Source organism: Castor canadensis, chromosome 1 (genome assembly GCF_047511655.1).
Source record: "Castor canadensis chromosome 1, mCasCan1.hap1v2, whole genome shotgun sequence".
Lineage (NCBI taxonomy): Eukaryota > Metazoa > Chordata > Mammalia > Rodentia > Castoridae > Castor > Castor canadensis.
This window is the reverse complement of record NC_133386.1, coordinates 45,458,135-45,486,074: the sequence shown is the minus strand read 5'-3', so window position 1 is coordinate 45,486,074 and position 27,940 is coordinate 45,458,135. Positions and strand designations below refer to the sequence as shown.

At 35.5% G+C, this 27,940-nt stretch overlaps 1 protein-coding gene across 2 annotated transcripts; it reads left to right on the top strand.

The window, feature by feature from the left end:
* Positions 1-185: 185 nt before the first annotated feature.
* On the top strand, positions 186-27,940 carry LOC109693830 (nephrocan-like). 2 transcript variants are annotated; one of them, XM_074075720.1, is made up of 4 exons: positions 186-342; positions 10,473-10,620; positions 17,395-18,296; positions 27,192-27,940. In XM_074075720.1, exons 1-4 carry the CDS (start codon positions 323-325, stop codon positions 27,634-27,636), a joined length of 1,515 nt encoding a protein of 504 aa, XP_073931821.1. In that variant the 5' UTR covers positions 186-322; the 3' UTR covers positions 27,637-27,940. The 2 variants fall into 2 exon arrangements, with proteins under 2 accessions (XP_073931821.1, XP_020030983.1); XM_020175394.2 differs by lacking the exon at positions 186-342 and having other exon boundaries at positions 10,281-10,620.

Sequence of the window (27,940 nt, the reverse complement as noted above, 5' to 3'; positions counted from 1 at the left end):
CTGCTGCGCATGCGTAGCGAAGAGATGGGCGGACGCGGCCCTCGGGGAGGAAATGGGCGGGACCCGGATGCGACCTTGGCCTATGAAAGGCCTCCGCTTGGGAACAGCCTGTCGGCGGCCATATTGAAATCTGGCAAGTCCTTGCTCGAATCCCTGAGAAACGGAGGCTCGTGGTGCCTGATTCCAAGTTGGAAAGGCCCGAGGAGGACAAGGATGTCCACGTCGCAGAAGAGAACGGCTTACGCCAGTTTGATTTCACACTGGGCGGGAGCCTTTCCAAAGTCGTTCGGGGAAGTTGCCGCAGTCGCTTCCAAGGGCAGGGATGGGAGCGCAGAGAGCGGTGTGAGCGTGCGCAATAGCCACGTTTTACCTTTTCCATTCCAGTTCCTGCTTTTGGGTGGGGTGGCTGGATATACTGGCTGTTCTTGTAAACTAGACCCTAAAATCCGGGGCCCGTCGGAGCTATTGACCAGGTTTTGCTGAGTTAATAGAATACCTACCCTCTTGTCATTAACAGTCGGACAGGCCTGGGTTCAAGTTTTACAGCCTGTCACATGCTAGTCTCCCTACATTAGTCTTGTATTGTTTGACCTGGAAGCCTAGTCTCCAAAATTTACTACTCAGCAGTAAGATAGAATGCTTAGTGTCAGTGCTTGGCACATGTTCACTTTACTACATTCTAGGTCATACATTACACCTCAAATGATGTGATTATTTAGAAAACTAGTAATCGTCCCTGCATGTGACATTTCTGAAAAACGAAATTATATGTTTCATATATTCATAAATATATTGAATGCAGGCCACAGTTGGGGTACTGAGGACAAAAACTAATGAGATAGGAGGACACTAACTCAAGCTGAGCTCATAGCCTACTAAGGCTAACTCTCACAACTACAGCCTTTTAATTTGATATGCATTTGGAAGCATTCAGCACTGCTCTGTTTACATTCCACCTACCCCCTCTAAACCCCTCTTTCTAGTCCAAAAATAGTCCTGGAAAAGGAAAGAGAGACCAGTCTGATTAGAGTGGGCTGGGAGGAACTGTCTCTTCTGCGTTGCCTAAGGAAGAATTTGGGGATTGAGTACAGAATATTCTGTGATTAGTTCTTGGTTCAGACCCTTCTAATTAATCACCAACAAAAACCTTCACTGTGTGCCCCTCAACAACGAACACAAGGTCAATAAGAAGAAGAAGTCACAGATTTCGAACACAATGTCAATAAGTCACAGATTTAGTTTGCACTCTGCGTGCTTCAGCAAGCTGGTTAGCACCAAACAGTAAACTCCTTTGGCTTCAGCAAACTTAGATAAGCAAAACTACCCATAAAATCCTTACCTTGAACTTAAATAGGGACCTTCACACAGGTCTTGGTACATAACAATATGACAGTACCATTGCCTTTCAAGATTAACTGCATTTTTATCTGTAATACTTACAAGAACATTGCTACAACTAGCAAACTCCCAACCACTTTTTCTACAATTAATATGGTTAGCAATACATTTGCAGGAACTGGGAATAAATTAAAAATTAGTGGGGAAGGGGAGTGGGGGATACATAGACCCACAGTAATAGTAACTTTCAGTTATTAAGTACTTACTCTGTGCTAGGCATTGTGCTATTTGCTTTATTTCTTTGATCCTCACAAAATCCTGGAAGGATGTTATAGTAACTTTTTAAAAATAGATGAATCATAGAGATCTTAAGTATCTTGGTAAGGCCACACAGCTAAAGAGCTACTGAGCTAGGATTTCAATCTAGGTGTCTTTTTCTCCAAACTCTTTGCTGTTAACAATGAGATTCAGAAAAATGAGGGAATCCATTTCTTCTTGTATAAGTTTCCAGTGTAATAAATTGCCAAGTCAATTCTGAAACTTTTTTCCAAAAAAAATTCTTCCCAGTTATAAGCCATATACAAATTATTAATGTATAAGAAATATTAAGAAAAAGCAAGTGTAGTATTCGTTTTCTATTACTTAAAACTCTTTAGTTTATATGGGCCATACTTGAATATAACATTTCTTTTTTAAAAATATCAATTGTGTAATCTATCCCGTGGGTGCTGTTGAGCTATATTTTAAGTGTTTATGTGTCCAATGCTCTGATGGTTGGTGAATACCCCTATTTTCAGAATTATAGAACCCAGCTCCATTTCTGTTAGAACCTTTAAAGATCCAACAAGTCATACCATCTGTGACTCACAAGTTTCATATATTGTCGCTTCTCAATGCCATACTATGTAGCAGCTGCTACATCCTATTTGCTTGCCATTTTAGTGACCATTTAAAATGCTCATAAGGTGCCCTAATACAATCTTTAGCTTGCCTTGATTGGAGTTTTGCAATTCTGCAAGTCAAAGCAGAACATGGAAATGGAGAGGGCTTTGATGTTCAAGTGCTGCCATCTGTTGTCTGTGTACTATATCTACATTTATTGCCTTTACAGCTCTGGGATTTGAAATGTTATTGTCTTCTTGGTACTTGTGGGATTAAAAATCTTGATACTTGTATTTGTAGTTTGATTAGCAGAAACTTCTTATGTGATTTAAAAAAACCTGATAGAAGTAAAATATGATTACTGAGTTTTGCCACTAAGAAAAAAGAGGGCTTGATGTTTAAGTGCTGCCATCTGTTGTTCATGTACTGTATCTACACTTATTGCCTTTACCAGCTCTGGGATTTGGAACATTATTGTGTCTTTTCTGTAGTTGTGGGGTTAAAAGTCTTATACTTCTATTTGCAGTTGGACTAGCAGAAACTTCACGAATCATTCTTATGTGATTTAAAACAATCTGATATAATAAAACCTTATTTTATCGCTACTGAGTTTTGCCACTAAGAACAAAGAGAGTGGAGGGTGAGGAAGCTAGGGAAAGAGGAAAAACGCTAAAGGTTTCCGTAGTAGGTATTGGTGATTAGCTATGTGGTTAGTTCAGAAACTTCTAGAGCATCATTGACTACAACGACGCTGTAAAGGACACACTGGACAGGAGAGGGAGCTATCACTTGTTGAACTCTACTGTGTTCCAGGCCCTGTACTAAGCTTCCCTTGTTTCAGTTAACCCTACCAGGAAAAGAAAAAAGAGGTTAAGTAAGTGCTAGTGGTGGTTATAAATAGTTGTATGATGAATGAATAAAGTCAAAGGAAAATCCACTGACATTTGAAAATGTCAATGTAGGAAAATTTTGGAACAAAGTACTCGTGCTAATTATATTAACTATAATTATTACTTGTGTTTTTAAACAATTTGAAATTTTCAGATAGTCATGCTAAAGAAATAAGTTTGGGCATCTCAAACTGATTTATTCAGTTTCATTCTCCTATTTTTTTCTTTTAATTTAAGTGGGACAACTGTCTAATTGTTCTCAAAGCTTGAGAATTTCAGTGAAGTGATTTAGAGTGAACTCAGACACCTCCTTTTCCAAGAAGCCTTCCTTCTTATGTGAAGCTCTGAGTCCATCTTCATTAATTTTCTGCAAATACATGCTATAACATTTGCCATATTCTTTTAGAAACCCTTAGACTGTGAACTTCTTGCTTATCTGTAATTTACTTATCTTTGAACCCCAGGTGCTAACATGAGACTTGGACAGGTGCTAACATGAGACTTGGAATATGAGAAGAAAGCTATAACTTTTTTTGGGATAATTTCAATCATTAAGATACTACAGTATTTTACCTAGGAAATTCTAAAAACAATCACTTTTCAAGACATACCCTTGGGGCTGGGGGTATTGCTCAAGTGGTAGAACACTAAGCTCTGAGTTCAAACCCCAGTACTGCCAAAAAAAAAGAACATATCTTTGATACATGCTAGAAAGCATTGCTAAATAAACTTTTATATTGTTTCAGGGTTAGGGATATCTATAAAATACATATTTGTCTTTAAAAGTCAAGGAATATTTATGCTAACTTACAAAGAAAGTTTATTTAACAATGACCTGGCTTATTTGACTAATAAATACAGTAAAACTTAAGCTTCAAGAATTATTTTGCCTATTTCATAGCTAAACTTTACTAGATACTACATTTTGTTTGATATACCCAAACCTAAAAACAAAACATTTTTACATACTGACTACTATATTTGTATTGCCTTCCAACACTAAGAACTAATTCTAAGTGCTTCTCCACTGTTACCTGATCTAGTTTTTCATTTACCCTTTCCCACAGCTCCCATTATCTATAAACACCATTTATCAACAGTGGTATCAGAGTTTACTAGTCATTGATTCTTCCTCTTTCATCTACCATCAAGTTACTATTTATGTCTTGATTGTTAGACTTCACAGATCAAACATAGGCTCTCCTCTATCAGCCTCTGCCATTTATGTTCCTTATAGATTAGTTCTACAAGAGTCCCCCAAACAAGTGCATTCTCAATACCCTTCAACATTACCTTTCTTTGCATTTTGATTTTTAAAAATATAAGAATACTTTAAATTATTTAATTAGAATTATAACTCATTCAAAATTCATTTGGCCTTTGTGGTTATGGTGAGCAGAGGGAGTAAGGGCAAAAAGATTTCGATAGTGAAATTTTGTCACTGCAAATGTAGTACTATAGGTATTTGAGCTCTTTTCCTCTGTTTAGGAAACTCCCAACCTTATGTGACTTGGTGGGAGTTAAAGTTCTCCCTCCATGATGAACTAAAATGTCAAATAATTACTTTTCTATCTTCATAACAGCTAGAGCACAGGCATATGAACTACTTCAAGCTAACTACAATCATCTGCCTGAAATTTTAACGTAGACAGAGTGAGCAGACTTCAGGGGAATACTACTTGGTATGAAACAGGGAAGAGAGTAGAGATAGAGTCATCCAGTTTAAGTAGCATCTTAACCATGGCATCAGATTTCTGGTTAGTGGTAGCCCGTGAGTCAGTGTTCTGCAGTGGCACTAGCAATGGTGTTCTCACTTGATCAAGGAGTGATTTTGTTTGTGATTCTGGCCACATAGCTTTCTTTTATTATTGCCAATTTTCAAATCTGGTTCTCTAGACTTTCCCACAATCCTGTGTGCTACCCACTTTCCTTTAATCAGCCTATTGAAACTAATAACCCAAACTGATACAACTATCATTATTTCAAATTCTATTTTTTGCTCACAGATTTGACAAACCTTAGTTCATCTTTTCTTTCTTTTTATTATTTATTATTTACTTAGAGTTTAGCTGGCTTCAAACTCATGATCCTCCTGTCTCACACCTTCATTGTACAGGAGGGGAAAAAAATGAGGCTTAGAGTAGAACTTTTTTTTTGGTGATACTGGAGTTTGAACTCAGGGCCTTGCACTTTCTAGGCAGGCACTCTCCCTACCACTTGAGTCACTCCCTCGCCCCAGAAGAACTTATTTTTCTATTTTACCTTAAACTTTCACTCTTTATTCAACATGCTCTAGAATAAACAAATTAAAAAGTCATGTACATAATTTTATTTTTATTTTTATTTTATCTGAGAGAAAGAGGATTTCATGTTTGAAAAGTCTTCTTCGCTGACCAATTTTATACTTGGAATCATGAGCTGGTGCTTCTAGATCCAGGTCAGGAACAGTTTGGATTAGTCCATTTCCTTTCTGGAATTTAGTTTGCGGTGGACAGTGGGAAAAGGGGTGTTGACTAAATTATCTGTAAGGCTCCTTCGTATGTTAACATCCTATGAAACTAACAAAAACTCATCAGCATGCTCTAAGCAAAGTTAAATCCTCCTTTTATTGTAAGAGCAATACTTAAAAATAGATTTCTACAGATTTCTTCAGCCTGGTATAATATGCCTTCCATGGTAATGGTTCCTCAAATACTACATTAAGATATTAGGTAACTTCAGGGTTTAGCCCAATTATTCCTTGCCCTTTGCTTTTAATAAATCAAGGAAGGTCAATACTAGTTTCATAGAAGTATACAACTTGTATTTAATGCAGGATTTCTTTCTTTTTTTTTTTTTTTGTGGAACTGGGGTTTGAACTCAGGGTTTTGTGCTTGCAAATCAAGTACTCTACCATTTGAGCCACACCTCCTGTCTATTTTGCTCTAGTTATTTTGGAGATGTGGTCTTTTGAACTATCTGCCTGGGCATGCCTTGAACCACAATGCTCCTGATCTCAGCCTCCCAGGTAGATAGGATTACATGTGTGAGCCACCAATACCTGGCTCATTGCAGAGTTTCTTAACAATTGACTGCAACAATTCTTTGTTATGGTTCCTATCCTGTTCATTTTAGGGTGTTTAGCAACATTCCTGGCCATTAATCACTAGAGACCAGTAACACTTTCCCTTTCTTCCACATTTTTAGGACAATCAAAAATGCTTAGCTGGATGTTAATGGCTCATACCTGTAATCCTAGCTACTTGGTAGGCTGAGATCAGGAGGACTGAGGTTTGAGGCCAGCCCAGGGAAACAGTTCATGAGCCCCCATCCCTAAAATAACCAGAACAAAATAGACTGGAGGTGTGGCTCAAAAGTGGAAGAGTGCCTGCTTTGCAAGCAAAAATCCCTGAACTCAAGCCCAGTCCCACTCAAAAAAAAAAGAGGTGTTTATAAGGAGAAAGAGAGAATAAAGATAAAGAAAGCAAGTCAGGGAGGGAAAAGCCTGATTTGAGAACCTGATCCAAGAACTTTATCTAATCCAAATTCAAAGCACATTCCTTGAAGTTGCTATCTTTCTTGTGTTGAAAACCTAAACCTAGATTCTGGGCATTATTATTATTATTATTATTACTACTACTACTACTATTATTATTGTTATTATTTTGGCAGTACTGGGTTTGAACTAGGACTTCATGCTTCCTAGGTAGATGCCTTACCTCCTGAGGCACTCTGTTAGTCCTTTTTTTTGTGTTGGATATTTTCAAGATAGGGTCTTGTGAACACAGGCTGGTCTCAAATGGCCATCCTCATGATCATGCTTCCAGAGTAGGTAGGATTACAGGTGTGAGCCAGCCTTCTGGGCCCTATTTTTTTACTTGCATGTATATACATTGTTTTGGTGACCATCCACCCCCACCCCCCACCCTCTGGGCAAAATCTCTTCCGCCTCTTGTTCTCCAATTTTGTTGAAAAAACATGTGAGTTTAAAAAAAAAAATAGTGTTTTTATTAGTTTGAGATGAAGATAGCTATACAGGGAGTTTCCTTATGTTGTTTCCATGTGTATGTGTATTACAACCCCAGTTGGTTCATCTCTACCAGACTTCTTCACTGCTTCATAGTCCCCTTCCCATAGTGGCCTCTGCCAGTTTAATATTACTTTATTCATTCCTATACAGTGAGCACATCAACCACATTCAGGTTTTTGGTTTCCTTCCCTTTCTCTATCTTTCTCGTGCGCAGGCTCCCCTTAGTGTGTGACCCATGTCCAGTAATATTTCTGCATTTGTTTTAAGTCTATAATCCACATATGAAGGACAACATGAGATTTTTGGCCTTCTGAGCCTGGCTAACTTCACTTAAGATGATGTTCTCCAGTTCCATCCATTTTCCTGCAGATGACAAATTTCATTCTTCTTTGTGGCTGAATAAAATTCCATTGTGCATAAATACCACATTTTCTTCATTCATTCATCAGTAATGGGGCATCTAGGCTGTTTTCATAGCTTGGCTATTGTGAATAGTGCTGCAGTAAAAATGGGTGTGCAGGTGCCTTTGTAATGACCTTAGTCACATGCCTTCAGGTATATCCGTAGGAATGGTATTGCTGGATCATATGGCAGATCTGTTTCATTTTTAAAGAAGCCTCCATATTGTTTTCCATAGTGGTTGTACTAGCTTACATTCCCACCAGCAGTATGTGAGGGTTCCTTCCCCTCACTGCATCCTCTCCAACATTTGTTGTTCTTGGTGTTCTTGATGTAGCAATTCTAACAGGAGTGAGGTAGAATCTTAGTGTGGTTTTGATTTGCATTTCCTTTATGTCTGGGCCCTATTTTTAACAATTGCTGGGTAAGTCACTGATTTTTTCATTTTTGAGAAAGACACCATATTCCTTTACTTCACCACATCCAAAGAAGTCAAGTAAAAATAATCAGATAAGGTGTTACTAAATCTTGTGCAGAAAAGAAATGCATGCCTTGTACTTAATTTTATGGACCATAAGAGCTAGAAACCAAAACTTTACACCTATGGTCCTGTGAAAATTCCAAAAGTCAGAAGTAAGGTAGAAGCAGGCAAAAACTACTTTGCCCTTATCTCTGGTTTTATTGAAGATAGAGTATAAGCAATAATAGGAAGGAACAAGGGTTTTTGCTAGTTGAGATAAGGATAGCTATCTAGGGAGTTGACTCGCATTGCTTTCCTGTACATGTGTGTTACCTTCTAAATTAATTCTTCTTGAACTAACCTTTTCTCTAGTTCCTGGTCCCCTTCTCCTATTGGCCTCAGTTGCTTTAAGGTATCTGCATTAGTTTCTCTGCATTGAGGGCAACAAATGCTATCTAGTTTTTTAGGTGTCTTACCTATCCTCATACCTTTCTTGTATGCTCTTGCTTTATCATGTGATCAAAGTCCAATCCCTTTGTTGTGTTTGCCCTTGATCTAATGTCCGCATTTGAGAAAGAACATATGATTTTTGGTCTTTTGGGCCAGGCTAACCTCACTCAGAATAATGTTTTATATTTCAAAACACTCTTAAACTTTTTTGAGATCAAAGTTATTAACACCTACAATGGTAAAATTGAAAAACAACCTAAAAAATACAAGTTAGAAAGTAGTTAACCTATAGATCATAACTCTTGATGGAGAATTGTTTTGACACTTAAGTTTATGGAAACTATGAAATAATAGAGAAAATATTAGTGAGAAGGGCAGAACATAATTATATATGAGTATGTTTACAACTTGATAAATAAATCTACTCACAGTATAAAATATAACAAATAATACCAAAATTGAGGTAATAATACAGAACTACAGAGAAGAAAAAATAGAATGCATTGTAATCTCAAGGCTCAAAGAAAAGGGAATCCCCTTGCCACCCACAAATGACAGAAAATGGAAATTACTGATATGTTGTATAACCAAAAATTGCTGTCATTGATGGCAGAGGAGAGGATAGGATTTTACAGGTATTGTTCAAGTAACAATATAAATTTACCTTTTTAGAAACACAAAAAAGTGTTCAATGAGTATTTCTGTCCTTTTTTTTTTCTATGCTTGGGCACAGAAAAGAAACTAGAAATGTAATGTTTGACTTTGGAATAAGACTAACGGTGATTTTTTTCCTCCTTGGTGTTTTTCCCAAATAGTCTTTTATTGAGCATTACTCTGATATTTGAAAGTTCTTAAAATTAAGAAATAATTCTATTTCTAGGCAAAAACAATAAATAAAGTTTGTTGAAAGGGCAGAACATTGGCAGGAAAGAAATTTATCATTTTTTTGTCTCTGATAGTTAAAGAAAAAACAGAGGCAAAACCATCAGAAAAGAGGAGTCGAAAGTTGTTTTGGGAAAAGCACATAGGAACCCTTACTCTGGAAATAAAATGATTGATTATTAGACCAAAGAAATGGGCTTCAAATGACCACTGTTGCAAAGAGCAGTAAGGGTGAAGAGGGGATTAGAGGAGCTTTTCCATGTAAAGGGATTGCTTTGGAGCAATCTGCTTAGGCTCAGCAGCAAGAGGGCATTTAGTTCTTCCACTTGTGGGGTTTTCTGTATAATCTTTTGCCACATAACAAAGAAGGCTCTGGACCTCTTTCCTTCTACACTTGGAGAACACTGGACAAATTTCTCTGAAGAAACTAGAGGCCCATACCATTACACATAGATAAAGATAATAGATCCATATTGATGTTTCGTTCTTAATGGAATCAACATTTTTGAGTGGATAAGATATTTTCCAAAACATGATATTTGGGTGGATCAAGTGGCAGAGGAATGAAACACCTTATCTGTGGCGCTAAACATCTCTCCATTGTATCCCATTGTTTCATGTAGCCATAAAATGTTACTGAAACAATAATAACAAATTGAAAACCTGCCTATTTTCCCTTACTAGTTAATGTGAGAAGAAAACACCTGCCAGTTTCAGTCCTCCAAAAATGGTTTTAATATAGGGTCACAGAAAATTCAAAGGTTTTATGGCCCACTATAAAACAGCTCTTTGTCTTTTCCCACTAATTCCCTAGTGTCACATTTAACAAAACAAGGAAACTACAGATAATAGAGGTGTTTGCAGATTAGCCTTCCAAGTCATAAATAACATTGGGTTTTGCTCACCTACAAATATTAAGGCAGCTTATCAATGTTTAAGCCCTTTCTTCTTTGTAATGGTTGCTAACATTTTAACCCAGACAAATTGAGAATTTTTTCTTTCCTGTCTTCTTACATTGACAGAGTACACATTCATAAGATTCTATTATCAGATTTCATGGTATAAAGAGTGAGACATCACCTAAGCACTTGCCTGCTACCTGAGAATTAGTGTTTTGGAAGATGCATCTGCTTTATGCTTTCCTTGTTTTGCTCTCTCTTAGCCATGGCTTCAGTCCTAACTGTGCTAGAAGATGTAGCTGTGATTCTGTTCAGTCTGTGCAATGCTACAGACTAACAGAGGTGCCATCAGGTATTCCTTCCACCACCAAGAAACTCTACATTAGCCACAGCAAAATTCAGCACCTCCAGGTAACTATGTCATTCTATATTCCTGTTTGCTGCGGGGGGTTTTTTGTTTATTTGTTTTATTTGTGTGTGTGTGTGTGTGTGTGTGTGTGTGTGTCAGGTTGGTAGAGAGTGTGGGATTGTTAAACTTGACTTGTATAATTATAATTTAAAAGTGTTTGTTCTCAAGATAGGGTAGTTTCACTACCTGCTTGCTGTGTACTACTAAGATATTACATGTCTCTGGATATTTCTTTTTTGTGAAGTAGCCAGAAAAGTCAGAATCTGCAACTAATGATACTTTATTTCAATGTTTACTTAACAATTTATTTTTAGTTTTAAAATTTTGGCGGTACTGGGGTTTGAACTCAGGGCTTCATGCTTGCTAGGCAGATTCTCTATCACTTGAGCCACTCCACCAGCCCAACAATTTAAAAACTATGTTGTTGCAAAGTAAAAGTAAACAATGGGCTCTTTCTTAACAAAAAGAGCACATTGCCACTTTATGTTCTCAGGATTGAGAATAAGTCCTTTCAAGGAAAAGTTTTATTTTATGTCATAGATGGCAGATGATAAAACATCACAAGACTATCAAGATGAACCAGTATATTAGAATATTTAATACGAAACCTCCATACTAGCTAGGTATCAGTGTCTTCGAGGAAACCTATACAAAGGAAATTGTTTTTGTTGTGTCAAGTTACCTGCAGTTCTGTTTCCATGTGTTTTTTTTTTATTGTTTTATTATTCATATGGGCATACAAGGCTTGGGTCATTTCTCCCCACTGCCCCTCTATGTGTTTTGAATGAAGACTTTTATTTTTATGCTCATCTATCCAGAGGACAATGGAAAGAGTACAATAGATTTGTCTGACTTATACTACAGAAAGTAACTTTTATTTTTAATCTCTGTTTCAAAAGGTATCAAAAGACTAGGGTTCCCATCTTAGTTTTCTCACTAACTAGAGATATGACCATCTTAGATAAGCTGTTTAAAAAAACTCTAGTCTTTTTTACTTTTATGAAATGAGAAGGCTAGATTACATAAATGATTGCAGGCCTCTTCCAATTAGAAAGTTCTATGACTCTCTGATTTTTCCCTTTACTATTTGCTGCTTTTCCCTCATAGGTCCAAACCCCAAGATAAGGAAATTTCTCTCTGAGCTACTTGCAGAGAGGCAGCTGGTGAAGGTAACTTCCCTTCAAATAGAGACACCTGCTCCCTTCATTTGCTTAAGAAATTTTTAAGTAGGTGTCAGAGTTTAATATATGTGGTGTGGTAATTCTAGCCAAGCTTAATAAGCACAATTATCTTCATCTGTTTATTTTTCCCTTCTAACTCAGTAGTGCCTAATGCCAGGGAGCAAATGTGACCATGTAGATTTTTTTTTAGAATTTAAACAAGACACCTAGTTAAAGGATAAAATGCTTAAATATTTTCTCTGAGACTTGAGCTGTCTACTAAGTCTGGAAATGATCCTACTCTTCTTCATAGTTAATAAGATGAAATTATACCTCTCATCAAATTCAGTTATCAAATGAGTCAGTTTGTCATTAGTTTAGGTTCATTGAGCTTTGTATTACCTCTTCCCTCACTTCAACCTAGTTAACTGTCTCTTGGAAAGACAGTTCATATCAGAAAAATTGATGAAAGTCAGGATTGTTTTGTGAAGGAAATAAAAAGCTTTGGGAAATATTTCTCTTTTAAAATTTCTCAGGTTTTACGTGACCATATTCACTTGTATTTGGTGAATACAATGTATATTCTATTTACTTGGTTTGAACTCACAAATCAGGTGTCTACATTTAAAGAAAAGAAATACTTTAAAGTTGATCCTCAGTTTGACAGTAATAAAAATGACAAATGTCATTTTTATAAATGACACACTTATGTAAATGTGTTTGGCTTCTTTCACTTAGCATAATGTCCTTACGGTTCATCCGTGTTGTGATTTGTGTCAGAATTTCCTTCCTTATTAAGGTTGAATGGATTCCATAGTATGTATATAATACATGTTATTTATTCATTCTTCGGCTGTTGGACATTTGGATCATTTCTTTTTTTTGCCTATTATGAAAGATGCTGCTATGAATATTTGTGTTTCAATATACCAGTTTTTGTGTGGACCTAGTTTCTGATTTCTCTTGCATTGTACCCAGGAGTAGAATATCTAGGTCATGTGGTAACCCTATTAACATTTTAAGAAACTGTCAGACTACTTTCCAAAGTTGCTGCACTATTTTGCATTCCTATGACAGTTTCAATTTCTCCACACCTACACCTATACCTACTAGTAATCATTGCTTTTTAATCATAGCCATCCCAGTGTGTCCAAGGTGATAGCTCACTGCAGTTTTCATTTGCATTTTCCCAATAGCTAATGATGTTGAACATCATTGTATTTGTTTGCTGGTCATTTACATACTGTCTTTGAAGAAATGTCTATGCAAATTCTTTGTCCATCTTTTAATTGGGTTACTTGTTTTTTTAATTATTGACTTTTAAGCATTCTTTAGACATTCCAGATATTCTCCCACTCTTTAGGTTTTCATTTTCTTGTTGGTGTTCTTTTATACACAAAAGTTTTTGATTGAGTCAAATCTATCTTTGTGTGTGTGTGTGTGTGTGTGTGTGCATATGTGTGTGTCAATTGTGCTTTTAGCATTAGCTAATCCAAGGTCATAAAAATTTATATCCATATTTTCTTCTAAGAGTTTCGTAGTTTTAGATCTTACATTTAGGCACAAAAGCCACTTTGAATTAGTTTTTATGTATGATATGAGAATGTAGTCAACCTCATTCTTTTGTGCCCTCCATCCTTTTCTAATGCTATTCACTAACTAATACTTTATGTTCAAGCTCTAATGAACTGCCTAACTGTTGAATGAAAGACATGAGCAGCTGATTACACGTAATACAAAATGGACACTACACTAGATGACCTAATTCATTCTTATTTTGAGACATGCAGGTTTAGTCCAGTTCTTTGTGTCCATATATGCAAAACATAACTAAATTTACCTCACTATTGTCATTCTGCTGTAAGCCAAAGTGATATAGTCTCTTCAAAGGCAGAGGACAAATGTGAGTGTATGCTGGCAGTCAATTAAAATAATTCTACTTTACATCTTTTTGTGAAAGAGAAGCTAAGCTACATTTAGTTTCTCCTGGGTAAGAAATATATAAACAGGGTTTACCACTGAGCAATGAGATTATGAGTTATTTTTATTTCCCTTCCCTATTTTTCCATAGTTTTAAGATTGCTTATAAAGAGCAAATGTTGTTTCAATAATCACAAAAGAGTTCCAACATTGTCTTATAAATTCACTCCTCGTTTGCTTCACGCAGGTATGAAGTCATCTCTTTGTGGGTGTGTTGTACACTGGACATATAAAGAACCCAAGAAAGGTGTTGGCCCTCTATTGCTTGGAGCAGAGCCTGCCCTGGCTTTTTTTTTTTTTTAAGTAACATTGAATAAGTTGCCAGCAGTTCCAAGGTTAGTTGTAGGATAAAAGCATTCTTTCCACATCTCCTGGGCATAGCCTTGATAGGACATTAAAACGGGAATTTAGTTCTGGCACATTCTTTTTTCCATTGTCAGCTCTGCAAATCTACCCAAAAAGTTGAAACTCAGTGGGTATCTTCCTCACTATTTATGGCACTAGAATTCTACATTTTTCAGTGAAATGGATGTTATATCAGTAAGGTTAAAATTGTTTGCACTGGTATGAGCTAAACCTGGGTCAGTAGCCCAATATTTATCTTATCTTGCTAGCAGGATATACTTGGGCAGGTGATCTTGTTACCAAAAAGGAGACTAGCGCAAAGCTAGCCTTGATTTCACTATCTTAAGTCTTAGTTTCCCTGTCTAGAACAGCAATAATCATGCTTCTGCCTAGAACTTTGTAAAGAGTAGATACAGTAAATATTTCAGAAATGGGAGCCATTTAAATTAACCACTAATGTCTTAACTGACAAAAAGAAAACAAATGCCTTCTATGTTTAATAAAACAGGTAGCTACTAGATTCAGTTAAGAATATGAAGTTTGTTTGTATTGGGTCTACAGTGCATATATGAGAAGGGGAGATCACTAATGGGAGAGGGAAGGTTAAAGAAGGATGAAGGTGAATATAATTGATATATTTCCTATACGAGAATGAATATAGAATTTTTAAACCTGTTGAAATCACCAAAAGAAGGAGACTAAGGTAGAAAGGACAAAATAGAGGGGATGATCCAATTCAGGTTATAATATATATATATATACATGGAAATGTTACAGTGAAGCTCCCTGTTTAGCCATCTTAGACAAACAAAAGTGTCTTCTTTAAAAAATAGAGAATAGGAAGGTAAAACAGGTCCTGTCTGGGGGTTTGTACCAATGGGAAGGGGGGGGGATATAAGGAAAGGGTGTAGGAGGGTGAATATGGTGGATATATTATAGACGCATGTATGAAAATGGAAAAATGAGACCTGTTGAAACGATTCCAGGAATGGGGGGATGGGGAATAAAGGAGAATGATGGAGGTGAATTCAACTATGATATATTGTAAGAACTTTTATAAATGTTACAATGTACCCTCAGTACAACAGTAAAAAATGAAAGAACAAAAGAATATGAAGTATGCTTATGATTTAGGCCAGTCTGTATACTTCACAACTAGAAAAGAAAGCAGATTGAAAATTTGAAATCACACTTTATCTATTCCCAAAATAGGTTGCCTATTCACACGTATATCATCTCTGAGACTTACTATATAGTCAGCAATCTTTCAGGGCTGGTGATAACTCAGATATAAGTAAAAGTACTAGTTACACCAAGTTCTTCTTTTGAGAGTTCAAACATCCAAGAAGTGAATCGATGTCTGAAGTCACTCCTGACTTTATATGAAAGATTAATCTAGAAAAGGGCATTTCAGAATGCAGCATGGATTAAGTATTTCTGAGTCTTAGGCAGATCATTTAAATTTTTTTTCAGCCTGAAATTTGCCACTGAACTGGAAGATTTGGACTAATCTCTAAAATCTCTGTTTTTCTAAAACTATACGATTTGTGCCTGGATCTTGAGTCCTTTATGAAAAACATTAATTATAGGCCAAATGCAATACAAAATTGTGTAGAGGAGGAAGAAAGTCTAGAGTCCTACAGCACTTGTTGAGGGGAGAGGTTTTTTTTTTTTTTGTCTTTTCTTTTTTGGTGCTGGGAGATCGAACCCAGGGCCTCACGCATGCTAGGCAAGCGCTGTACCACCGAGCTACATCCCAGCCCCTACAGCACTTGTTGAAATTCTCAACTATTTCACATTTTCGTTTCCTTATCTAGAAGCAAGAGTTGATGATAGCAAACGTGCAGCGTTATCAGGAAGTTGATGATAGCACATAAAAAAAGCACTTGGCTGTTGTAGATACTCAATAAATACACAAATAAAATTCTAGCATTATTTGGACTAGGAAATTAATACAACTGATTATTCATTAAGAAAATAACAAATATATATATATATAACCCAAGGCAGCTTCCAAAACTATTGTTTTTAAAACATCCATTTATAGGAATTTAAAAATTTTAATTCTATTAGAAGAATTCTTCTAATAGAATAACATATTAGAAAATGCTTTAAAATATACCATAATTCACATCATGTGCCCTTCCACAATATAAATACCTATGATAAATATGTGATGAAAACTAACGCACTTTGAATGTGTTTGTCATGCATTGGTATTAAAAATGGCTCCACTGCATAATTAAATATTTAAAAACTGTAGATAGTAAGAGACATTACATTGCACACTGAAAATTCCAGCTTAATTGAATTCTACAGCAGGTTGAAAATTTTATGAAGATTTACCAATCTGAAGATGAACTAATTCTTTCTGTCTAAACATAACCTTATACCTAGAACCAAACACAATGATTATATATATCATCAAGGAAAAGATGTGCATGTCAAGTAGGAGGTCAGTAGACAAGGAGAGATAGGGAAAGTTGCAAAACAAATAAATGAGACTTGGCAATTACCTAAATTATAGGAGAGAAAACACATTAGGTCTGAAAAATACGGATAGATGAATTCTTTGCTCTACAGAGATTGCTCAATTTCTGGATATTAAAAATTAGCAACAAAAGAATGGTTTAGTGTGTGAATCATTGTGCAATTTGTAAGCATTTCTGCCTACAAATGAATTTGCTCCATCAGAAAATATGCAGTAACAGTTAGCCAATATTCTGTGTCTTGGAATAGTGTGTGCAAGTGCTCAGAATATTTTCAATATCATACACATTGATGTTAGGAATTATAATGAAAATAGCCAGGATCCAACCTTCAACACTTTTCCAAGATACATATCTTGGAAATATATATATATATATATATACACACACACACACACACACACACACACATATAATATATATATAAATAAATATATTTTTTATATTTATATATCCTAATGTGGGACGAGTGTTTGAACTCAGGGGTTTGCACTTGCAGTGCAGGTCTCTACCACTTGAGCCATGCCTCCAGTCCATTTTGCTCTGGTTGTTTTGGAGATGGGGGGTCTCACAAAACATTTGTCTAGGCTGGCCTACATCCATGCTTCAGCCTCCCAAGAAGCTAGAATTATAGGCATGAGCCACCAACACCAGGCAAAAGAGCAATAATTTTCCATAGAGCATGAAAGGAAATCAGAATTTGTCACTAATATTGTAATGATAATGTATATGATTTTTTTCCACAACTTAATTTATTGCTTTTTCCCCCTTTCTTGTCCACACCTTTTTTTTTTTTTTGTAGCTATCTAACTTCACCAGACTGTTGGCGCTAGAAGAGTTTATTCTGCTGGCCTGTGGAACGGAGTTTGTAGAAAATGATACCTTCAAAATACTGAGTACCTTGAAGACCTTAGAACTCCTGAAAAATAAGTTAAGACGAGTCCCCGGTGCTCTCCCAGCCAGTCTTGAAGTGTTAAAACTAAATGATAATTCAATATATGCCCTGCAGGGATCAGATTTTGAAGGATTGAAGAATTTAAAAGTCCTTGAACTTAAAAACAACCTGATCTCTTCCCTGTCTCCCAGCATGCTCTCTTCCCTGGTCAGTTTGCAAAATTTGATGGTGGATGGTAACAATATAGATTCTGTAGCTGGCCCCTTGATCCTTCCCTATCTGAAACACATGAGCATGGAGAATAACAAACTACATTTTATACCAGGTAGCTTCTTTACTTCTCTACAGTCTTTGCAGTTCCTCAGTTTCAGTGATAACTTTCTTTCTAAAATCCCTGTTAATCTACCCAAATCCTTGCTATCATTAAAGATGGAGAGAAACCAACTCAAAGAGTTTAGATTTCAAGATGTGAAACACTTAGAGAATCTTTCCCATCTTTACCTGTCAGAGAACTTCCTCTCTTCCATTGATGGGGCACAACTTCTTGTCAATTTAACTACTCTTGAGGTATCCCAAAATCATCTTCAAATGTTGCCCCACAAACTACCAGCAAGGCTGCAAAAACTTGACTGTAGCAATAATCTTATTCAGAGAGTTACAGCACAAGACTTCCAGGACCTTAGAGATTTGAAACATCTGTTTCTGGACAACAACATTGTCAGCTTATTCGAAGCTGGAGCCCTTCAGAGGTGTTCTCAGCTGTCCAACCTGGCCCTGGAGCAGAATCTGCTATTGTCGATACCTTTAAGGTAAGTGAGTGCTATCATTTATTGCAGCTACTATAAACATTTTCCAAAGATTGGGACTTATCAGCATGCTGTTTAAGCAACAATATTAATAAAAAGTTTAGGGATAGAAGTTTTAAACAAAGCTTTAGAATATCCAGTCCTCGGAATGAATCCTGCCCTAACTTATGTTGCTTATGAAGCAAGACACACACAGGTGGTATCTGTACTGACAAACACAATATGAAATATTATAAAATTGTATCTTGATTTCTAAATATGTAGTGTGGATAACCAACAGGTAATCTGGACATGAGTGCCCACTAGCAAAGGAAGGATACCAAGAAAAATTGATTGGGAATGTATAGTAAGATATTAAAAAGCACCGAAGTTGTAGTTATGGGGAAAAATCATAACTTAACAATGCAATTCTGTATTTATTTTGATTTTGTTTTATTTTTATTTATTTTGTATATTTATGTTATATTATTTTGTATTTATTGTTATTCTCTGTGCTAGGACCTTTAAAGGGCTTAAGCTGATTCTGCTTATTTCTGTCTGTGAGTGGGAAAGTCCATCTGTGTTGGTTTTACCTTCTGTTTTTGGTTATCTCTTCAGCTGTCTCTTTCTCTTTTCTTTTCCTCTTTCCTTCTTCCTCTCCCCTTCTTTTCCCTCTCCCTCCTTCTAATTTCTCTCTCCATCTCTTTTCTTTCCTTCCCTTCCTTTCTCTCCCACTCTCCTTCTCCCCTCCACAACACACAAAACACACACACACACTCACTCACTCACACTGACAATTGCTCTTTCCAAATGTCATTCCTTCTATACTGAACTTACTTCACCTGTTCACCCATCCACTCAAAATCTGTAACTAATGTACATGTTTACATTCATTGATCTTATTTATTTAGACTTTACTTCATGTTTTACATTTTAAAGTAATAAAGAAAAACAGTAAAATGAAGCACAATTCTGTTTTTAAAAGATACTGTATTTGTTGTATGTATCTATTATTCTTTATCCTTTGAGAGCACTTTATTGGAAACAAAGACTTCTTGCCCTGTCTTTTAGTAGTATCGACTTTTTTTTTTTTGTCTAGTACTGGGGTTTGAACTCAGGGCTTCATGGTTGCGAGGCCAGTGCTTTACCACTTGAACCACACCTCCAGCCACTTTTGCTTTGGTGAATTTGGAGATAGGGCCTTGCTTGGGATCCTCCTTGCTGTTGCTGAGATAACAGGTTTGCACTATTATGTGTAACTTTTCCTGTTGAGATTGGTACTCAAGAATATTTTGCCCAGGTTGGCCTCAAACCATGATCCTTCCAATCTCAGCTTCCCTAATAGCTAGGATTATGGACATGAACCACCACACCTGGCTTCAAATTTCTTATAATTAATATACCAACTTCTATAGAATTCTGCGGCACTCAATTTACCTAATTTGATTGTTAGTTATAGTAATTTTTTATCAATGAGAAAGAGAAAATTATCTTTGCTGTGTACAGATGTTCATTTTTTTTCTAGTTAGAAATGGAATTTAAACTTTTTCCAATATGCTATCTATATACAAGTTAAAACATCAAAAAGTGAGTTTTCCAACTGAACTGAGTGTTTTAAAAATACATATTGAAGTTTGCTTGAAAGTAATCAATTTCTTTTTAATGCATAAGCATGTACATACAGTTTAATTCAACAGTGATATTTCAAACTTTAGCAGATACTCTTTCTCCCCACCTTTTCCCAATAATTATACCAGGTGCTTGACACACATAAATTTAATAAGAGAGAAAAGTTCCTGTTCTGTACAGCTTAAATTCTACCAGGATAAAGACTGGTAGAGCACCTGCCTAACAAGTACAAGGCCCAGAGTTCAAACCTCAGTACTACTTAAAAAAAAACGACTGGCAATAAACATAATACATAAGTAAGGTATACTATTTAGATTATGTTAGGTGTTATAGTTAACAACAAAAAAAGGGCATGGATACCAGGTTCAGACATACAGAAGATGGGGCTCCCAGTTGCAATTTAAAATAGGGTAAGCACAACAACTCTTATGAAAAGTTAGCTTTGAGCAAAGACTTGAAGGAGGTGAGGGATTTAGTGATAAATCTGTTTGGGAGGAAGAGTGTTCTAAAGAAAAGAACAGCCAGCACAAATCAAGAACATGCTTACACCATTTCAATGCTTGTTAAATAAATTACTGCAAACATCTGAAGCCTTTTCTTTCTCTCTCTGTCTCTCTTGACCTGGGATGTGAACTCAGGGCCTTATGCATTCTGCCACTTTAAGGTTATTTTTCAGGCAGTGTCCCACATTTTTTCCTGGGTCTGGCCTCAGACCTCGATCCTTCTTCCTGTGGCCTCTCATGTAGCTGGGACTACAAAGGCATGCCACTACACCTGGCTTATTTGTTGAGATGAAGTCTTGCTAACTTTCTGCCCAGGCTAGCCTCCAACCATGATCCTCCTGATCTCTGCCTCCCAAGTAGCTAGATTACAGGTGTGAGTCACAGTGCCTGGATCAAACCTTATTTTCTATTCTAGAATATCCCTACTTCAAGAAAAAGAATTGTGAATAAAAGAAAAACTCATAAAATAGGTTAAGGAGTGGCTATATCACTTAAGGATGTGACAGAGCCTGTGACAGCCATGGGAAAAATTATATAGTCACTAGACTTTTCTACTTGAATGACTTTTAGAAAGTACTTGATTAAGTAATTCTGCTAAGTTTGGTGAGTGAAAAAACTGCTCGCTTATTTGCTCTTACCAGACTATTTGTGTTTTTGTAAGTGACAGCAAAAGGCACAATACTTTTACCCATTTCCATTAGTGTGTAATGGAATTGCAATTATGAGCGAGATGTAGTTCTCCAATCTGGCTTCGCATTAAAATTATCTAGAGAAGTAGAAAAAAGCATACTGAAGCCAAGGCCTCTCTTCAAACCAACTAAGTCAGATGTCTCAAGGTTAGGGCCCAATCATCAGTGTTTTACAAAGCTCATTAGATGAATTTAATGTGCAGCCTGGATCGAGAAGTACTATGACTTGAGTGTGGACTTTCCTAATGAGCCTAAAGTCAAGCAGCACAACTATGTGTTCTGTCAAAGAGCTGTGATAGCAAAAGTCTTGTGATTTTTAAGTACCCCTAATAACTCCTGCCACAGCTTTTTTTGCATTGGAAAGTGAGAATGACCCAGGAAAGTTTCTCTGTGATTTTCCACCCATAAAGAATAAAAACACAATAATATCCATTCCTTACAATTGAATTTAAAAACTTTTATTTATGAGCTTTTAAAAAGGACATCTTTTCCTTTTTATTTCCATGTTTCTTATTCTTTCACAAAATCTATACTATGAAATTCAGTTTTCTATAAACAACCTGCTCCCATCACAAATGGAATTTCCCCAAGTTCCTTCTTTTGTTTGCCAGTCTCCATTCTATAATTCATCAAGAAAGTAATAGTGTATGATTTGTGGCGCCTACTACATTTGCCTCAACATGCTAACATTTAGTAAGTGCTTGTTAAAAACAGCAATGACTTAGGTACATTCATTATTCCTTGTTACTTCATATAGTGGTCCTCTACAGGTAGGTATATTGTTTTAGTTATTCTGTAGATTAGGACATTAAGGCTTAGAAGTAATCAGAAAACCTAGTCAAATTCACATCCTGAATAAATAGTGGAACCAGGATTTAAGCACAACAGTCTAGCTCTAGACAGGGAAATGATCCTGTCACCACATGATCCTGCTTCTGATTTCATCTACTGTTAGCAATTTACTATACTATTTAGAATGCCCAAAATCTAGGCCTCATTTTCTGCTGCTTCATATTTCACCAATCTCCACTTAATGAACAAACAGGAGTTATATTATCTCTTCTTTATTGTCTCTTTGGACATTTCAAATCCAGAATAGCTTTCTACAACTTAATACAAGTTAACATTTTATCTCACTTGTATGCAAGTACCATCTACTGGCAAAACCCAAAGAAAATATGATAGTATTTCTACAATCATGTTTCAAATCAGAGTTACTTTTTAATAAAAATGGGATATACAAAGGCAAACTATATTAAATTATAATAAAGCAATAAGTGACTAAGGTTACTAAACCAAGAGAAGTAGTAATTTCTCTTATGATGTAAATTTGGTTATAATTTCCATAAATATAAAAAAGGAAGAAAAAGGTAGGTTTAAGAACAAGCACAAGTTTTGGATCATATAGCCCAGAACTGCGTTTATTTGTTTAAAAGAAAACTTGGCTTGTTCAATTTTACTATGTAACATTTGTTATGTGACTTCTGTATACTGAACATTCTGAAGAGAAATAACACCTAAAACTACATACTGGTAAACAGAATACCCCAAGTTAAAATACAAGTCTTAGTTAAGTAGGGATTTTTTGACTCTTCAGCTTAGTCTACTGTGTCTTTCTCCAGTTGGGCTGTGTTGTCCTCTGCAATGAGAGTGGCGTCTTGCTTACCATTACAACTAATACCTATGAATAGTCCATTTTTCTCAGGGGAAGAAACAAGATGAAACTATACTGTAAGAGATTTTCTGTATACCTTTTTGGAGAGTCACCTTCTATAAGCTGGTGTACACACCAAATTATATTCTTTGGACATTAATTCCAAGTTGAATTTAATGCTTAAACTGTTAACATGAGTGAAATGGGTTTTCCTGGTAAATCAATGTATTTTGTTTGATAAATTTTATTCCTTCTAACAAGAAGACACTTTCAGTAATTAAGGCTTTAAAATATAGCTATGTGCCTCACAACAATATTTCTGGCAACAGTGTACCACGTATTGTGGTCTCCTAAATTTATACTGTCTAATAATAACATAGCTGCCTTAGTTTGTGTAAGTATACTCTATAATGTATGTATGATAATGAAATTTCCTAATGCATATCTCAGAATGTATGACTGTAGTAAAAAATCATACTTATGTATATTTAGGTACTGCATAATTCAGGATATGAACACAAATATAAAATGACCAGTTTAGCTTAAAAAGTAGATCAAAATTTAGGCTAAATGCCTAAATATAAACCACTAACTTTTTGGAATAAAATTCATGTAAGAATTATACTATAATAAGCAAAAGTTACCATTGTCATGAAGTATAACTAAGGTTGTTTTCTCTCCTCAGTATTTCAATAATATAGCTGGGACTACCATAATATAATTCAATGACTATTTAAAATGCATAAAGGTATATCTAGTGTGTTCCCATTGTATGAGAGTAACATTCAGATGATAGTTCAACTTAAAAAGCCTTTGTTTTTTCCTATAAAACTTTCCAAATTCTCATACTTCATAAAAAGAAAAGTACAAAATCATCATGTAACAGAAAGATTTTGGGGTTTAGCACTATGATTCTTTTGTATTTTCTACCAATAGGCATTAGCATGACATTTTCCAAATTTATGACCATAGTACTGAAAAACTTTGTTTTTCTCCTGAAAACTGAGTATGCCAAAAGATCAAAAAGTATCTATAATTGTTCATATAAGCACATAATCTGTTTTTCAGTATTTAGGATCGTTCAATTATGTATTCTGTTTTTTGCACTTAATACTATATTTTTCATTTCCCTTTTCTCTTTTTCTGTTTTTCCAAAGTACTACTACAAACCCATGGATCTTTATTTAGTCCATGTGATAATAACCATTTACACCTAGTCCCTTTTGATGTTAAAACTGTATGATATTTGGCAGTAAGAGTCCTTTCAAGCTGACTCTTGTGTTTGAGAGATATGACCCCATTAATTTTTTAAAGTTGTGGTGAAATACACATAATATAAAGCCTACCATCTTAATCATTTTAATAGTACAGTTTTGTATCATTAAAAATATTCACATTGTTGTGCAACCAATCTCCAGAACATTTTCATCTAATAAACTCTATATCTAATAGACAACAACTCCCTATTTTCTCTCCCTCCATATCCTGGCAGCCACCACTCTACTATCTGACTTTCTGTTTCCATGAATTAAGCCTATTCTAGATATTTGATATAAATGGAATCATACAGCACTAATTTTTTTGTTCCTGGTGCCTTTCATAAAGGTTCATCTATGTTATAGCATGTATCAGAAAATTTTCTTCCTTTCTAAGACTGAATAATATTCCATATTGTGGTGTGTGTGTGTGTGTGTGTGTGTGTGTGTGTGTGTGTGTATCACATTTTGTTTATGTATTTGTCAGTGGACCCTTGGGTTGTTTCCACATTTTTACCATTGTGAAGAATGCTGCTATAAACATGGTCATACAAAAATTTCCTCAGGATCCTGATTTTAATTCTTTAAAATCAGAAGTGGAAGTACGGAATTGTATGGTAATTCTATTTTTATTTTTTTGAGGAACCACCATGCTGTTCTACTTTAAATTCCTACCAGAATGTACAAGTCTTCCAGTTTCTCCACATCGTTGCCAATTCTTGTATTTCATGTTCATTGATAGCCATTCTGATGGGTGTTCCACTAATCTTTGAACATTTCACTGTATTCTGGCTCAGAAGTTCTAGGCCTTACTCACCCCAGAGATAGAACCAGCCATTTCTCCAAGAAGTTCTGGTTCTTTTGAGTGGATATTGGAATTCCAAAACTAATATCTGTGTGCTTGGTGTGTCATGTTATTGGGGTGGCATTGCTAAAAGAATGCCATATGACTTCCAGGTCCCTTTAGTACACAGAGCTAGTACTGGGGATTGGTGGTTCTGGGAATTGAACTTAGGGCCTTCCGCTTGCTAGGTAAGCTCTCTACCACTTTAGCCGTGCTCCTAGTCCTCAGAAAATATATTTTTTAAAATTATAGATTCACAGTGACATTTCCAATTCTTATTTAACAACAGAAAAGTTTTTTCTTTTATATTTGTATCTTCTTTTACAATGAAAGTCTTATTTCCTAATAGGATGAATGTATTTACTTCTTGTTTTGTTACACAATATTCATTAAAAACTTTCAAAATTTCATACTAACACTAGGATTAATAATAAATATACCAAGAAAAAACTGGGTATGCTTTTGTCCTTAGAGTTTAAGGCTTAAATATATCCACTAAAGATGTTCCATCAAAGCATTTTTTCTGTATGGCTGTTATCAACATAAGCATTTGGTTAATCAATTAGATTTATTTGTTTCTGCTTGTGTTCATTGTTAGAGATGATTTTGTTTTCCTTTTTGTAAAATATTGACATAATTCAAAAGCTAAAATTATATGGACTCAACCACTTGCTCTAAGTAGTCATTTTCATTCACTTTGGAGTTATTATTCTTTTCTCCCCAAGGTAAGCAAATATGTATATATAATTCTTATTTCTTCTTTTTACACAAAACTAGCATACTATATATACTATTCTGCTTCATGCTGTTTTCAACTTAATAATTTGTAGAAATGATTTTATGGTAATTCTTAGACCAGCCTCTTTCTTCCTTAGGCTACATAGTAGTTCTTTACTGATGGACTGGGTCATATCCAATCTTTTTCAATTATAAGTAATATCATAGTAAATGCCACATATATTGTTTTTTATTAGTATAGTCAGAACTTCAAGGATATATGTCTAGAAGTGGGATTGCTAGGTTAAAAGAGTAAATGCAGATGTTACTTTAGTAGGTTTTCTTTTTCCTGTGCTTGGGGATTGAACCCAGGGCCTTGTGCATGCTAGGCAAGTGCACTACCAGTAAGTTACACCCCCAACCTTATTAGACTTTGCTTAATTCTCCTCTACAGGGGCTATGCTGCTTTAAAGCCCATCAGTAATGTATGAGATCACCTGTCATTCCACAGCTTTGCCCACAGAATATATTGCTGTGGTTTAGGAGTTTTGCAAGTCTGATAGGGAAGAAATGGCACTGCTTTATGGTTTTAATTTTCATTTCTGTGTTCTGAGTAAGGCTGAAAATTTAAGGACCCTTGATTTTCGTTTTATGTGAACTTCCAATAATTTTTGTTCATTTTCTGTTTTATTTTGAGAATCACTTTTCAATCTTTATATACAAGGAAATTAGTTGTTTGTGCTATAAGGTACAGGTATTTACCTGCAGTGTATTTGTTTTTTGACTTTGCATATGTCCTTTGCCATACACAATTTCTTTTTAAGTTCTTTAATTTGTTAATCTCTTATAGTTTCTGGATTTTGGAGTCATAATTAGAAAAGATTCTTCATAGAAATAGTATTTTTAAAGTTATTTGGAAATATGATTTTTATAATCACATAGTAGCTTATTGTCTCATAATTTCCAAATCATTGGACATTATCCTTTATTGTTTTTTGCTGTTATAAATGAGATCAAATATGTACAAACATATTTGTAAATAAATCAATTTACTTTTCATATTATTCTCTAAGTCAAATGGCATGACATTATTTAAATTTATTACATATTACCAAAGCAGTTACAAAATGGTAACAGTTCTTACTATAGCCTCAGCAGCAATAAATTTTAAAAGCAGATAATTTCTAATTTGATACATTAAAGCGCTGTATTATTTTTTCATTTTCCTTCTATTTTTATTCCTGAAGAACATATTTTTATTTGACATTTTAATTTCTTTTATAAATTATTGATTTATGGCCTTTGCCAACTTAAGAATTGGGAACATAGTGTTTTTATTATCAATTTGTTTATTGATCTCATTGGACAATAAACAAATTGGACAAAATATTAACATTTTATGAATAGGAATTAGAAAAATCAGAGGAGTAGAAAGTAAAACCTATCAGAAATAGTTAAAGACCTATAGGCTAAGACAGACTTTTGCTTATAATTAATTGTCCAACATACTTTCTAGTTTAAGAAGGGACAGACTATATAGAAAAGGTGGGACTGCTGTTTCAGTTGTCTTGGTGGTTGTGGATAATGATCATGGCCTCTGCTCACATCCTGTTTCCACACTTTGCAGGCTCCCCAAGACCTTAGCCAGGCTGGACCTAAAGGGCAATGCCATTCAGGATATTGCTGAGAGGGAGCTCAAAGATCTCAAGCAGCTTCAAGTTCTAAACTTGAGAAACAACAAGATCTCTGCTTTAGACCTCAAAGCCTTGGAGGGCCTGCCTCGCCTCAGGCACCTGTACCTGGATGGAAATCCATGGAATTGCACCTGCAGTCTCCTGAGAGCCAGGGAGATCTTTAAGGCCAAGGGTACAGATGTGAGGGGAGGACAATGCGCAGCCCCAGCTGAACGACAAGGGGAGAGCTGGATGTCTTCCAGGAAGATCATGAGGCAGTGTGAGCATCACTTACACCAGACAGAGAAAAGCAAAGAGGCCAAAAAGAAATCAAAACCTGAAGACTTCTCCAGCAAAATCAGCATGGATGATGATGATTATGATTATGAAATAGATTAAGGATGAGCTTTGTTTACAGTTTAAAAAATGATTTTGATGATTAATCTCTTAGGTAGAAATATACTGTACATTTAGATATGTTAGACTCTTGTAAGTGGCTTTTGTTTTTTTTTTTTTAGAGAAGGAAATGAAGGTTAAGATAAGTTGAGGTGTGTGTGGGGGGAAGTGGGCAGAACAATGGTAAGACAAATGGTTTTCCATTTGAATTTGTTTATGTTTTATCCTGAAACCTAGGCAATAATGTCAAATAAAAGCACTATATGGCTAACTTTTTGCAAATGGAGTTTTTATTTTGTTAAATAAG